This window comes from Hemitrygon akajei, chromosome 10 (genome assembly GCF_048418815.1).
Source record: "Hemitrygon akajei chromosome 10, sHemAka1.3, whole genome shotgun sequence".
Lineage (NCBI taxonomy): Eukaryota > Metazoa > Chordata > Chondrichthyes > Myliobatiformes > Dasyatidae > Hemitrygon > Hemitrygon akajei.
In genome coordinates this window covers 173,985,024-174,001,745 of record NC_133133.1, presented here as the reverse complement: position 1 = coordinate 174,001,745, position 16,722 = coordinate 173,985,024, and the positions used below count along the sequence as shown (strand labels likewise).

Below are 16,722 nucleotides of genomic sequence, written 5' to 3'. Positions count from 1 at the left end.
ACAACAAACTTCATGCAATATCTCAATGATGATAAACCTGACTCTGATTCTGATCCTGACCTTGGGTGTGGAATTGTATGCTCCCCTCGTGAGTGTGTGGGGATTCCCTAGGTGCTCCAGTTTCCTCTCATGTCCCAAAGATGTACAGGTTGGAAGACTAATTGGCCATTTTAAGTTAACCCTAGATTTATAGAAAAGTATGGCATGGAAACAGGCCCTTCAGCCCATCGAGTATCTGTTGAAGGATTTAAACTGGCTACTCCCAATGACCAGCAGCGGGACCATGGCTCTCCAAAACCCTACCATCCATGTACCTATCCAAACTTCTCTCAAACGTTGAAATCGAGCTCACATGGACACTTTCACACTTTCACTACCTCAAAACAAGGACGTTTCCCCTCATGTTCCTCAAACTTCTCAGCTTTCACCCTTAACCCATGATCTCTGGCTGTAGTCCCACCCAACCTCAGTGGAAAAAGCCTGCTTGCATTTACCCTATCAATACCCCTCATAATTTTGTATACCTTTATCAAATCTCCTCTCAATCTTCTATGTTCTAAGGAATACAGTCCTAACCAATTCAATCTTTCCTTATAACTCAGGTCCTCCAGTCCCAGCAATATCCTCCTAAATTTTCTCTGTACTCCTTCAACCTTATTTGCATCTCTCCTGCAGGTAGGTGACCAAAACTGCACACAATGCTCCAAATTAGGCCTCACTAATGTCTTATACAACTTCAACATAACATCCCATCACCTGTACTCAATATATTGATTTATGAAGTTCAATGTGCCAAAACCTTTCATTACAACCCTATCTACCTGTGCTGCACTTTCAGTGAATTATGGACCTCTATTTCCAGATTCCTTTGTTCTACCTCACCCCTCAGTGCCCTACCGTTCACTGTGTAAGACCTACCCTGGCTGGTCCTACCGAAGTTCAGCACTTCACGCTTGTCTGCCTTCGATTCCATCTGCCATTTTTCCAGCTGATCCAGATCCCTCTGCAAGCCATGACAGCCTTCCTCACTCTCCACTACACCCCTATCTTGGTGTCGTCTGCAAATTTGCTGATCCAGTTAACCGCATTATCATCCAGATCATTGATATAAATGACAACTAATAACACACCCAGCACTGATCCCTGCAGCACACCACTAGTCAGAAGCCTCCACCTCAGAGGGCCAATCATCTGCTTTCACTCTCTAGTTCCTTCCACAAAGCCAATGTCCAGTCCAGTTTACTACCTCGTCTTTTTGCCCAACCGACTGAGCCTTCTTGACCAACCTCCCATGCAGGACCTTGTCAAAGGCCCGCCAAAGTCCATGTAGCCACCATCCACTGCCTTGTCTTTATCAACTTTCCCGGTAACTTCCTCGAAAAACTCTACAAGATTGGTTAGACTTGACCTACCCTGCACCCCTGATGTAGATGTGTGACAGGAGAATAAGTTTGAGGTAGACGGGCAACTGAGTCAGGGCTAAACACGTGTAGATGGGACCAGCTTGGAGGGCAACACTGTCAGGAGGAGCCAGATGGGATGAAGGACCTGTTTCCATGTTGTGATATTGAGATAGGGTTGTAAAGGGAACTTTCATTACATTGATCTTCATAAATCAAAGTACTGAGTACAGGAGTTGGGATGTTATGTTGAAGTTGTATAAGGCATTGGTGAAGCTTAATTTGGAGAATTCTATGCAGTTCTGGTCACCTACATACAGGAAAGGTATCAATAAGACTAAGTGCATGGAAAATTTACAAGGATATTGCTGGCACTTGAGGACCTGAGTTACAGGGAAATGTTGAATAGGTTAGGACTGAGGGGAGATTTGATAGAGGGGTATAGATAGGGCAAATGCAAGCAGGCTTTTTCCCTCAGGTCGGGTGAGTCTAGAACTACAGGTCATAGGTTAAGGGTGAATGGCTTAAAGTTTTAGGGCAAACATAATGGGGAACTTCGTCCAGGGGCTGGTACGAGTTGTAATAGCTGTCAGTGGAATTGGTAGTTGCAGATTCAATTGTAACATTTAAGAGAAGTTTGGGTAGGTACATGAATGGGAGGGGTATGAAGGGCTATGGTCCAGGGGCAGGTCAATGGAAGTCGGCAGAAGTCCAGGTTGGCACAAACAAGATGAACTGAAGGGTCTTATGATTCCATGATTAATATGTCACAAGGAAATAATGAGGCAATGGGATTGCTAGGAATAAGCTGAGAGTCAGGATACACTTGATGTGCCAAATAGGCTCATATGTCATGAGGAAAGAAATTTGGCAGAATTGGTATAAGCCCATTTAGAAATGTGGCAGCTGGTGAAATTTCATCTTCCCCAAAACATAGTGGTGTAATTCTACACTGCCATTATACCGGTGTAATTCTACACTGCCATTATACCGGTGTAATTCTACACTGCCATTATACTGGTGTAATTCTACACCGCCATTATAGAAAGCATCCTCACATCAACTATTACTGTCTGGTTTGGTGCAGCATCCTCCCACAATACACAAAAACTATGGCGAACTGTCAGATCAGCAGAGAAGATCATTGGCTGCAGACTACCATCACTGCAAGACTTTGAGCACAGAACAGTACAACACAATAATCGACCCTTCGGCCCACAATGTTGTGCTGTACCAATTAGATTCGTAATCAAATGGCCAACTAAACTAATTCCTTCTACCGTCACAATGTCCATATCCTTCCATTTTCCTCACATTTATGTGTCTATCTAAATGTCTTATATGAATCTCTAATGTTTCTGTCTCTACCACCACCCCAGGCATTGCGGTCCAGGCACCCTCCATTCACTTTGTACGAAAACCTGCCCCTCATATGCCCTTTAAAATTACCCCCTCTCACCTTAAATGCATGCCCTCTTGTATTAGATATTTCAACCCTAGAAAAAAGATACCAGCTGTCTATTCTATCTATGCCTCTCATAATCTAATAAACCTCTATCAGATCTCTCTGCAGCCTCCAGCACTCGAGAGAAAACAACGCAAGTTTGTCCAACCCCTTGTTATAGGACATGCCCTCTGATCCAGGCAACGTCCTGGTAAACCCCTTATGTATCCTCTTCAAGACCCCGACATCCTTCCCAAGGGGGGATAACCACAGCTGTCTACATTACTCCAGATGTGATCTAACTAGAGTTTTATAAAGCTGTAACACAACTTCATGAAAATAACTTTCTTACTTGTATGTGTTTTTTTCATTTATTCACTTACGGGATATGGGCGTCGCCAGCTAAGCCAGCATTTATTGCCCATCCTTGGTTGCCCTTGAGAAGGTAGTGATGAGCTGCCTTCTTGAACCACTGCAGCCCCTCAGATGTAGGTACGCCCACGGTGCTGTTAGGGAGGGAATTCCATGAATTTGACCCGGTGACAATAAAGGAATGGCAATATGTTTCCAAGTCAGGATGGTGAGTGACTTGGAGGGGGATTTCCAAGTGGTGGTGTTCCCAGGTATCTGCTGTTCTCATCCTTCTGGACGGTAGTGGCTGTGGGTCTGGGAGGTGCTGCCTTTGGTGTGTTGTTGCAGTGCATCTTGTAGATAGTACACACTGCTGCAACTGTTCATCGATGGTGGAGGGATTGGATGCCTGTGGAAGGGGTAACGATCAGCTGGTCTGCCTTGTACTGGATGGTGTCAAGCTTCTTGAGTGTTGATGGAGCTGCACTCATCCAGGCGAGTGTGTTTAGGACAAAGAAACAGGCAGGAAATAGGGCTATTAAAAATAACAAACTTCATACTATCTTAAAAATTTCTTCCCAGGCAGTTAATCTGATCATCCTTTCCAGTTATCCCCCACCCCCTCTGCTTATTACCTGTGATTGTGCTGTAAACACTTTAAACCACTGTTTATAATGTAGTTTACATTATAAATACATGCTGTTATTTATGTATTAATGCACATTTTAAAGTCTTAGAGACATAGAAAAGTATAGCACAGAAACGCCCTAGTCTGTGATTACCTATTTTGTCACACCATGACCAGTACACCACATCAAATTGCTAAAACCTGTAAACATACACTCAATAGCCAGTACTGAGTAGCATAAATCCACTTTGTACCATACTTTAACCTGCACCCAGTTAAGTGGCCACTGAGTGTATGTTTGTGTTTTCTGTTGCAGTAGCCCATCCACTTCAAGGTTTAACATGTTGTACATTCAGAGATGCTCTTCTGCACAGCACTGTGAATCATGTGGGTATTTGAGTTACTGTCAGCTTGAACCAGTCTGGCCATTCTCCTCTGACCTCTGTCACTAACAAGGCATTTTCACCCACAGAACTGCCACTCACTGTTTTTCACACCATTCTCTGTAAACTCTAGAAAATGTTGTGGGTGAAAATCTCAGAAGATCAGCAGTATCTGAGATACTGCCGGCACCAACAATCATTCCACAGTCAAAGTCACTTGGGTCCCATTTCTTCACCTTTCTGATGTTTGGTCTGAACAACAACTGAACCTCTTGACCGTGTTTGTGTGCTTTAATACATTGAGTTGCTGTGATGTGATTAATTGATCGCATTAACGAGCAGTTGTACCTAGTGAAGTGAGGACTGAATGGATACGGTGAGTAGAGTTGATCCTTGATTATGTGGCCCAATGAGCTGATACCTAGTAGTGTTGAACCGTGCTTAGGGCAAGATGCTCCATTTCATTAGTGACACAGAACAACTGAAAGGCAAGTGGGATTGTTGTGTAAAGATCATCAGAGTGTCATTCTGGAGAAATCTGTGGAAAGCATTGTGTGAAAGGTGGTGGGTGACTAGTTAGTCTGGAACAGAGTGAAGGTTGGAAGGGTAAATATAGATAGGGATGAGACACACACTGTGGAACTCAGTGTGTCTTCTGCTATTGGCTCAGGAAAATGTCCTATGTGGAATGTAGTTGGGTCAGGCTGGAATAATGCAAGTTGCAATGTTAGACTGTGCACGGGGTCAATAAGGATCAGTGAAAAATTCCACAGAGATTTACCACCCTGAGAGCCTGGGGCACTAATATCCTCACAGTCTCCCTGCAGGGTCACACGTCGTGCCTGGGCAGCACGGGCTGTGCAGGCAAGCAATGATAATAAAGATTAAGTTTATCTTTTGTCACACGTACAGTATTTCAAAGCATGCAATGAATCTGGAAAGATCCTTCCTGACATCTTGTACACCAGTCCAGAAAAACTCTACTGAAAGTGATGGAAACAGCCCAGTCCATCACAGGCAAAGTCCTCTCCACCATTGAGCACATCTACATGAAGCATTGCCACAAGAAAACAGCGTCCATCGTCAAGAACTCCACCAGTAGGGCCTTGTCCTCTTCTTGCTGGTACTTAGTTCCATGCCACTAGTTCAGGAGCAGTTATTACCCTTCCTGAACCGGTGTGGATAACTTCACTCACCACAACACTGAACTGATTCCACAACCTACAGAAACAAGAGAAAATCTGCAGATGCTGAAGGCTTTTGGCCCGAAGTGTCAACTGTACTCTTTTCTTAGATGCTGCCTGGCCTGTTGAGTTTCTCCAGCATTTCGTGTCCTACAGACTCATCTTCAAGGGCTCGACAACTCATGTTCTTGATATTATTTATTTTTTTATTTGCACAATCTGCCTTTGTTTGCACGTTGATTGTCAGTCGTTGTGTACAGCAGTGGTTAGCACAATGCTTTACAGTACATGTGACACAGGTTCATTTCCCACAGCAGCCTGTAAGGAGTTTGTGTTCTGCCCACGATGGCGTGGCTTTCCTTGGAGTGCTCTAGTTCCCTCCCACAGTCCAAAGACCTACCGGTTGATAGGTTAATTGGTCACTGTAAATTGCCCTGTGATTAGGCTCGGATTAAATCGGGGAATTGCTAGATGGCGTGACTCGAAGGGCCCAAAGGGCCCATTCTATGCTGTATCTCAATAAATAAAATGAAATTTCTGTTGTAGTTATATGCATGTAAATTAATCCTAAGGGATTTTAAGTTTGATTTTGATTTTGATCATGTCTGCTTTTGGACACGATGCAGCGTGACAATGTTTTCTCTCCTACAGTGTCGGCGTTTACCAAGAAACCAAAGACCCTAGAGGTGACGGCTGGGAGTCAGGCAGAGTTTGTGGCCGAAGTCGCCAAGGCAGATGCTAAAGTGAAATGGCAAAGAGATGGCAAAGATATCCAGGCAGGTGAAAAGCACACTATTACATCGGAAGGCGTGCTGCACAAGCTGATCGTGAACAATGCAACGAAGGAGGACGAGGTGGTGTATGCAGTCATCAGTGGCACGTCTAAAATCAAATTTGAACTCAAGGTCAAGGAGGGAGGTAGGAGCAGAAAGAGCAATCCATCTCATTTATTCCCATTGTTCAATCTCATCATCTGGATCTCTCACTTCTCCAGCTTTTTATTTATTTAGAGATACTGCACAAAACAGGGCTTCCTGCCCAATGAACCCACCGATTTAACCCTAGCCTAATCACGGGTCAATTTACAATGACCAATTAACCTACTGACTGTTACGTCTTTGGACTGTGGGAGGAAACCAGAGCACCTGGAGGAAACTAGGAGGAAGGAATGTACCAACTTGCTTACAGAAGATGCCGGATTGAGCTCCAAACTCGACATCCCGAGGTGTAATAGTGTCCTGCTAGCCGCTACACTATTGTGGCGCCTCAAGAAAAGTTCTGACAACCTCAAATGCTAATGCTGTTTCTCAATCCATAGATGCAGCCTGACCATACGACCATTAAGGATAGGAGCAGAATTAGGCCATTCAGCCCATCATGTCTGCTTTGACATTCCATCATGGCTGACTTATTATTCCTCTCAACCCCATTCCTCCGCCGTCTCTCCAGAGCCTTTGGCATCCTGACTAATTAAGAACCTATCAAACTCTGCTTTAAATATACCCAGTGACTTGGGCACAGCCATCTAGGGCAATGCATTCCACAGATTCACCACCCTCTGGCTAAAAAAATATTCCTCCTCATCTCTGTTCTAAATGGACATCTTTCTATTCTGAGGCCGTGCCCTTTGATCCCAGACTAGGAAACATCCGCTCCACATCTGCTCTATCTAGGCCTTTCAATATTCAGTAAGTTTCAGTGAGATCCCCCCTCATTCTTTTAAACTCCAGTGTGTACAGCCTGAGAGCTATCAAACACTGCTCATACGTTAATCCTTTCGTTCCTGCGATCATTCTCACGAACCTCCTCAGAACTCTCTCCGACGCCAGCACATCCCTTCCTAGATAAGAGACCCAAAATTGCTCACAATACTCCAAGTGTGGTCTGACCAACACCTTATAATGTGTTAGCATTATGTCCTTGCTTTCATATCCTAGTTCCCTGGAGATGGATGCTACCGCCTGTTTTCAGATTTTTTTACTTTATTTACTTAGAGATACAGAGTGGTATAGGCCCTTCCGATCAAACACACCCATGCTGCCCGATTGCACCATATGACCCACCAGCCTATTGACCTGTACACCTTTGGAATGGGGGAGGAAACGGAAGTACCCAGAGGAAACCCTCACCATCATGGGGAGAATGGACAGTACAAATTCTTCACAGACAGCGACACACCGGCACTGCAATAGTGTTCTGCTAACGCTGTGCTCCCGACCTGTCCCAGTTATCATCAGGCAGTAAGCATACACCGCTAATCACAAAGAATATGAGCCCACAATGTTGAGCCCAAGAAACTAGCTACCATAGACCTCCAACATTTCTCACCCAACAAAGATGCCAATAGAAATCTGACTTGGGTTGATTAACACTTTGGATTCCCAGCAGTTTGTGAACATAGGACGCAGAACAGTCCAACACAGGAACAGATGCTTCTGCCCAAATATTATGCCAAGCTATTTAAAAAGTAATTAAATGCCCAACTAAACTAATCCCTTCTGCTTTCACAATGACCATATCCTACCATTTCATGCATTTTCATGTGCCAGACAGGGTGGTTTGAGTATCACAGGAACTACTGATCTCCTGGGATTTTTACACACGACAGTCTCTGGGGTTTACAGAGAATAGTGTGAGAAACAAAAAAATGATCTAGTGAGCGGCATCTTTTTATTGAGAGAGGCCAGAGGAGAACGGCCAGACTGGTTCGAGCTGCCAGGAAGGCGGCAGTAATTCAAATAACCGTGAGTGACAACAGTGGTGTGCAGAAGAGCTTCTCTGAATACACAAGATATCGAACGTTGAAGTTGGTGGGCTACAGCAGCAGACAGCCACACCGGGTTCCACTCCTGCACTCACTGACTCTAAATATTACCATATATTACCTCGAGATTCATTTTCTTACAGAAAGATAAAGAAATGCAATAGAATTTATGGAAAACCATCCACAAACAACCAATCAGGAATAAAACATTTAAGAGTAGCCCTCATTACCATTCACTCCTGTAAATTGAGGGGACATGATTTTAAGGGGATGGGAGGGATGTCAGAGAAGTTTTATACACAGGGTACATGGAACACACTGCCAGGGATGGTGGTAGAGGTAGATATGTTTAAAAGACTCTTAGATAGGCATATAGATGATAGAAAAATGGAGGGCTATGTAGGAGGGAAGGGTTAGATTTATCTTTGTGTAGTTTAAAGGGTCAGCACAGCAATATGGGTGAAGGGCCTGTAGTGTTCTATGCTCTGTGCACCAGGCAGGAACCACACTCTGCACTCACATCAGAGTTTTAGTTAAATAGCCATGTTTTAAATTAATTTATAAGATTTTAGCATTGTGACCAGGCCAGCAGTTTTTACCCATCCCTAATTGCCCTTGGGAAGGTGTGGGGTGAAGTGAACTGTCTGCCTGAACCACTGTAGTCTTCCTGGTGACGGTGCCCCAAAAGCTCTGTTGTGAAGGAAGTTCCAGAATTTAGACCCAGCAACACTGGCAAACCATCAATACCGTATACTGCCAGGTTAGGATGCCATGTGGGCAGAAGGCAGCGTTCCCAGTGCCCACCGCCTTTCTCCTTGGTGGGACTGGGAGGTGTTGTCAAGGCTGACCAATTCCACTTCACTAAAACTTGTGCAACCATACCATAGCGGTTGATGTAATCACATTACAGCACCAGCGACCCAGGTTCAGTTCCTGCCGCTCTCTGTAAGGAGTTTGTAGGTTTTCCCCATGACTGTGTGTGATTTCTCTGGGTGCTTCGATTTCCTCCCACAGTCCAAAGACATATGGGTGAATTTGGTTAATTGATCATCTGGGTATAAATGGGCGGTACGGTCTCGTTAGTCCGGAAAGACCTGCAACCATGTTATATTTCTAAACGGGCACCACAGTAGCGTTGTGGTTAGTGCAACATATTTAAAGCTTGGAGCATCAGAGCTCAGAGATCAATTCCACCATCCACCATACGTCCTTCCTGTGAATTGTATGGGTTTCCTCCCAAAGTCCGAAGACCCACCAGTTTGTAGGGTGATCGGTCATTGTAAGTTGTCCTGTGATTAGGCTAGTGCTATATCGATGGGTTGCTGGGCGTTCAGCTCATTGGGCTGGAAGGGTCTGTTCTGCACTGTATCTCTAAGTAAATAAGTCTTTTAAAAATGATTAAAGGTTAGAGGAGATTAGAGTGGCACGGCAGTAAAGCAGCTAGTGCATGGCTTTACATTACCAGCGATCCCTGGTCAGGCTTCAGTTCTCACTGTTATCCGTCACACCATGGCATGCGAGGAGCATGGGCTCGCTGGGTGATGAAACAGAGCAGAGAGATGAGAGACCCTTCGGTGTAACAGCATCAGTTAAATGGAGAGGGGGAAGAGGAATCTCCGGTCCCAAACAACCACACATGTAGACAGGGTGAGGACGGCACCTGGCATGCAAACCCTCACTGGTCGTGCAAAAGTAAGGAAACCATGTTTCTGCTCGGCACTGTGGTGTTGTGGTCAGTGTAATGCTTTACAGTGCCAGCGCCTGTAATTGAGGTTCAAATGCCACCTCTGTCTGTAAGGAGTTTGCACTTTCTCCCCGTGACCACATGAATTTGTACCCAGTGCTCCGGTTTCCACCCACATTCCAAAAACGAACAGCATGGGCTAGGATTAGCAAGCTGTGGGCATGCTATAGTGGCGAAGGGAACGCGGTGACACTTGTGGGGCTGCCACCAGCACATCCTCCAATGACACAAACAACACTTTTTACTCTATGTTTCAAAGTACAATGACAAATAAAACTAATCTTTAGTTCACTCTGGTGTCTGGTACTGTTGAAATCGCGGACAAAGATCTGACCTCCTGCATGTCCCTAAAATATAATCACTCTGTTATTGACAGCTGTGGCCTCAGCTGTCTGAGTAATGGAATTCTGTACGTAATCCTCTCCGTCCCTCTTGCATACATATGAACATACGAATTAGGGGCAAGAATAGAACAGTTAGCCCCCTCGAGGCAGCTCTCCCATTCAATAAGATCAGGACTGATCTCACCCCACATTCTCACCCACCCCCTGGAACACTTCACCTACTGCTTCTCAACACTCAGTGGCCACTTTATTAGGTACAGGAGTGGAACCCGGTGTGGTTTCTGCTGCTGTAGCCCATCCACTTCAAGGTTTGAACTGTTGCGCATTCAGACATGCTGTTCTGCACACTACTGTTGTAATGTTTTTTGAATTACTGTCACCTTCCTGTCAGCTTGAACCAGTGCAGCCATTCTCCTCTGACCTCGCTCATTAACAAGGCATTTTTGCCCACAGAACTGTTACTCACTGGATGCTTTCTTCTTTTCTGCACCATTCTTTGTGAAGTCTAGAGACTGTTGTGTGCAAAAATCTCAGATCAGCAGTTTTTGAGAGACTCAATCGGTCCCGTCTCACACCAGCAATCATCCTACGCTCAAAGTCACTTAATCACGTTCCTTCCCCATTCCGATCTTTGGTCTGAAGAACAACTGAACCTCTTGACCATGTCTGCGTGCTTTTACACATTGGGTTTCTGCCACATGATTGGCTGATTAGATATTTACATTATTGAGCAGTTGTGCAAGTGTACCTAATAAAGTGACCACTGAGTATATTTTGTACACACAATCAACAGCCCAAGGTTCAGAAGAAACAATAACTAGGGATATAGAAATACACTTTTAAAGAAAAAATATCTGAGGCCACCGAGGGTATTTCAGCCTCGAGGTTCTTACCTCTTGAGGAAAAGTGATCCAAAGATTACAATCTTCTTATGTCTTGCATAGCGACCCATTATTTTTAAAAAGTGACCTCTCCTCTGGGACCAACCTTTTTGAATTCACCTGGTCTTATGCTGTTTGGTGATTAAACTTGAGGAGAGGCCCTTCGGCCCACAATGTTGTGCTGAAGTAAGTAAGCCTAGTGACATCTAATCCCTTCTGCCTGCACGTGGTCCCTCCACTCTCTGCAACACACACAAAATGTTGGAGGAACTCAGCAGGTCAGGCAGCATCTATGGAGGAGAATAAGCAGTCTATGTTTTGGGCCGAGACCCTTCATCAGGATCTACTTCTGCTTTCCCTCCATCCTCTGCCTCTTCAGTGAAAACAATCCAAGTTTGTCTAATAGCACGTGCCCTTTAATCCAGGCAGCACCTGGTAAACCTCCTCTGCACCTTCCTACAATGAGACAGCCAGAACTGAATGCAATACAAAAGATTAGCTTTATTTGTCACACGTACATTGAAACACACAGTGAGATGTGTTGTTCTGTGTCAACAACCAACACAGTCTGAGGATGTGCTGAGGGCAGCCCGCAAGTGCAACATGCTCACAGCTTACCGGCCCTAACCCATACGTCTTTAGGAATGAGGGAGGAAACCGGAGCACCAGGAGCAAACACAAGTGGTCACGGGGGAGAGGAACATAAAAACTCCTTACAGACGGTGGTGCGAACTGAACCCCCATCTTCCAATCACTGGGGCTGTAAAAGGTTAAGTTAACCATTAGCAGTGACCTTGCCTGGTCTTCATGTGGTTTGAACATAGAACAGTGCAGCACAGTACAGGCCCTTTGGCCCACAACATTGTGCTGACCCATTAACCTACACCAAGATCAATCTAACCCTTCTGTCCCCCATAACCCTCCATTTTAATTTCATCGATGTGACTTTCTAAGTATCTCTTAAATATCTCTAATGTATGGTGATTAAGCTTATGAAAGTGATTCTGGGATTGAAAGACTTATCATATGAAGAGCGTTTGATGACTGAGCCTCTTCTCACTGGAACTCAGAAGCCTGAGGGGTGACCTCATTGAAACCCTTTGAATGTCGATAGGCCTTGATAGAGTGGATGTTTCCTATTCTGGGGGAGTCGAGGACCAGAGGGCAGAGCTTCAGAACAGAGGAACGTCCATTTAAGACCATAAGTTATAGCAGCAGAATCAGGTGATTCGGCCCATTGAGTCTGCTCTGTCATTTCATTATGACTGATCCATTTTCCCTCTCAGCCCCAGCCTCCTACCTTCCCCCCACCCTTGTCCTTTATTCCCTGACCAGTCAAGAATCTATTAACCTCTGCATTAAGTATACATAGGGACTTGGCCTCCACAGCTGTCTGTGGCAATCAATTCCACTTTCTGGCAAAATAAATTCTTCCTCATTTCTATTCTAAAAAGGCACCCCTCTATTCTGAGGCTGTGTTCTCTGGTTTTAGACTCTCCCACCATAGACCCTCTCCACATCCATTCTATCAGGGCGTTTTACCATTCAATAGGTTTAAATGAGGTCACCCCTCTTTCTTCTGAAATCTAGTGAATACATGCCCAGAGCCATCAAACACTCTTCATATGACAAGCCATTCTCAATCCTGGAGTCATTTTCATGAACCTCCTTTGAACTCTCTCCAGGTTCAGCACAAACTTTCTAAGATATGGGGCCAGAACTGCTCACAATACTCTGTGAGGCCTCACCTGTGCTTTATAAAGTCTCAACATTACATCCTTGCTTTTGTATTCTAGTCCTCTCAAAATAAATGCTAACATCACATTTGCCTCCCTCTCCACAGACTTAACCTGCGAATTAACCTTTAGGGAATCCTGTACAAGGACTCCCAGGTCCCTTTGCGCCTCAGATTTTTGTATTTCCTCTCCATTTGGAAGATAATCAACCCTTTCATTTCTTCTACCAAAGTGCATGATCATAAATTTCCTGGCACTGTATTCCACCTGCCTTTTCTTTGCCCGTTCTCCTGTCTAAGTCCCTCTGTAGCCTCTCTACTTCCTCTAACCTACCTGCCCCTACACCTAACTTCATAATGTCCGCAAACTTTGCAACAAAGATATCAATTCCATCACCCAAATCATTGATATAGTACGTAAAAAGAGTTAGTCCCAACACAGACCACTGTGGAACACCACTAGTCACTGGCAGCCAACCTGAAAAGGATCTTTTTATTCCCACTCTTTGCCTCCTGCCAATCAGCCACTGCTTTATCCATGCTGGAATCTTTCCTGTAACACCATGGTCTCATAGCTTGTTAACCTTGTCAAAGGCCTTCTGAAAATCCAACATCAACCAATTCTCCTTTGTCTAGCCTGCTTGTTATTTCTTCAAAGAACTTCAGCAGATTTGTTAGGCAAGAATTTTCCTTGAAGAAACCATGCTGACTACAGCCTATTTTATCATGTGCCTCCAAATATTCTGAGACTTCATCCTTAATAATCTACTCCAACATCTTAGTCTGAGGTCAGACGAAAGGGCTTATAGTTTCCTTTCTTCTGCCTCTCTCCCTTCTTAGAGGGTGGAGTGATATTTACAATTTTCCAGTGTTCCGGCACCTGGAAATCTAGTGATTTTTGAAAGATCATTACTAATCCTTCACGATCTCTTCAGCCACCTCTTTCAGAACCCCGGGGTGTACACCATCACATCCAGGTGACTTATTTACCTTCAGACCTTTCAGTTTTCCCAAGAAACTTCTCCCTAGTAATGGTAACTTCACACACTTCCCGCCCCCTGACACAGAATACTGCTAGTGTCTTCCACAGTAAAGACTGATGCAAATTTCAAGTTATTCAGTTTGTCTGCTATTTCCTTGTCCCCCATTATTACCTTTCCAGCATCGTTTTCCAGTGGCCCGATATCCACTCTCTCCTCCCTTTTACACTTTACATCTTTGGAGAAACTTCTGATATTTAGAGTGTAAATGAGGAGGAATTTCTTATCCAGAGAGTGGTGAATCTGTGGAATTCTTTGCCACAGGTGGCTGTGGAGGCCAAGTCTTTTTGTATATTTAAGGCTTGATTGCTCAGATCATGAAGAGATACGGGAAGAAGGCAGGAGATTGGGGCTGAGAGAGAAATGGATCAGCCATGATGAAATGGCAGACCGAACATTCACTTGACGTCCAAGAGTTTCTGAAACTCCTCTGTTGTACCTACCTCCATCACCCTGGCACATTCCTGGCACCCACCACTCTGTGTAAAAAAAACTTACCTCTCACATCTCCTTTGAAATTACCTCCACCCACCTTAAAAGTATGCCCTCTGATATTGGATATTTTGGCCCTGGGGCAAAGAGATACTGGCCATCTACCCTAACTTTAGCTTACTAATTTTATAAACCTCCAAATGGGTAAATTTGTTTATGGTGTCACGTGTACCATGATAAAGTGAAAAACAGATCAGATCGTTACACAGAGTATTGAGGTAGAACAATGGGAGAACAGTAACAGAATATAAAATAAAGTGTAACAGCTACAGAGAAAGTGCAGTACAGGCAGACAATAAGGTGCAAGGTAGACACAACCCACTCACTCATCTTCGAGGACTCTACAACTCGTTCTCAGTTTTAATTATTTTTTAATTTGTACAATTTATCTTCTTCCATGCATTGATTGTTTTTGTTTATGTATAGTTTTTCCAGAAATTTTATTTATTTCTTTATTTTCCTGTAAATGCCTGCAAGAAAATGAATCTCAAGGTTGTGTATAGTGACGTATAAGTATTTTGATAATAAATTTACTTTGATCGACTTTGATTGTGCGGTCAGGAGTCCATTTTATTGTACTCAAAAACCTTTCAATAGTTATATAACAAGAGATAGAGTTCTCCTTGAGCCTGATGGTACGTGCTTTCAGACTTTTCTGTCTGATGGGAGGGGGAGAAGAGAGAATTCTGGGGGGGTGGGGGTAGGGTTTTTGATATGTTGGTTGCTTTATTGGGATGGTGTTAACCATAGACCTAGGTCTCTCTTCAGCCTCTGCTGCTCCAGAGAAAACATCGCTGGTTTATCCAACCTCACCTACAGCACATCCCCTCTAATCCAGGTGAACCTCTTCTGCACCTTCTCCAAAGCCTTCTCATCCTTATTATAATGGGGTGACCAGAACTGAACACAATATTCCAGATGTGGCCTAACCTGAGTCTTATAAGGCTGCAACATAACTTCCTGACTCTGAATTTGTTCGACAAGTCTCTGGATTATTTCATGACGCTCACGGTGATGTACGGTACAAATTATTACACCTAAAAACAGAGCTCTCAGAATAAATGATCCGCAATGTGTTCTATATTGAGCTGCCCAGGCTGGCAGGATTCTGCCCTCAATATCTTTCCTGAGTACTCAAGGTCACGCCTGCCATGACATTCAAAGCTGGGATTCCAACTGCCTAGATAGAAAGTTATGCTGGATAACTAGGTGATTACCAGATCAAGAGTCATATCTCAGAGGTGAGCTGAAAGATTCATTCAGTTCATGTTCCCGAATGGAATCTGGTTTGTCAGGAAGGTCCCTTCTTTCCATTCCTTTCCCATGGATATTTTTAGATTCGCCTTAATTGTGTCTGCGCTATTCATCTTACAACTTCCTGCAAAGTAAATATGGAATCTCAGAAAGCTACAGCACAGAGAAGGCTATTCTGCCTGTTGTAACAATGCTATCTCTCAGAAGGAGAAGTTGTGGTTCATCTAGATCACCCATCACCCTATGAGGTCCATGGCCACCAGTACTGACTTAACTCTCTCTCAAAATCTCTGTAGCTGTTGAATTTATTGTGCATTCTGCTGTTGTTTTCCCTTGTGCTACCTCAATGCACTGTGAAATGATCTGATCTGTAGGGACAGTTTGTCCCTGTATCTCAGCTTTACTTGTCACAGGTACATTGAAACGTCGATACATAGAGTGAAATGTGTCATTTGAGTAAATGACCAACACAGTCCGAGGATGTGCAGCCTAGCGCTGTCACTATTCTTCCAGCATACCCTCAGCTTACTAACCCTGACCCTACATATGTCTTTGGCAAGTGGGAGGGACCCGGAGCTGAGGGAACATATAAACTCCATCCAGAGAGCAGCAGGAAGCGAACTCCAGTCGGTGATCGCTGGCGTGGTAAACCGATTCTGTGCTATAGTGCCACCCTGACAGATTGTACCTTATAGAACCCAGTGCTAACACCATAATGCACTTCAGAAACGCAGAGGCCAGCCTGTTCCTGAGGGTGTGGGGAGAACGGCAGAAAGCTGTCCTGAAAATAATCCTTTCTATTTTGAATTTGTGCCTGTCGGGAGGCTGAGTCCCAGCGTTTAGCCTTTCCCGAGCTCAGCTGGGTTTACAGGTATCTCGTTAACCATAATCCCCGGTTTAAGGTTCCCATATCTCTGGAAACTCAATCTATAATCATTCACTGTCAGGCTTGAGGTTCTGGGTGATGCCCTCCTATTTTTGGAGCTAGCTTGATGGGCCGGCAAAGACGTTAGTGGACGCGACAACATCGCACTCATCTTTACCATTTATCTTGTCAGCAGCTACTCAATCACATCCA

At 44.3% G+C, this 16,722-nt stretch overlaps 1 protein-coding gene across 10 annotated transcripts in view; it reads left to right on the top strand.

Annotated features, from left to right (window-relative positions):
- Positions 1–16,722, top strand: part of mybpc1 (myosin binding protein C1) — a 141,964-nt gene that overhangs the window by 14,354 nt on the left and 110,888 nt on the right. For all 10 annotated transcript variants that reach the window (XM_073059768.1, XM_073059766.1, XM_073059765.1 and 7 more), the window contains exon 2: positions 6,042–6,308. In XM_073059768.1, coding sequence (XP_072915869.1) covers positions 6,042–6,308 — 267 coding nt within the window. The remainder of the gene's footprint in view (positions 1–6,041; positions 6,309–16,722) is intronic.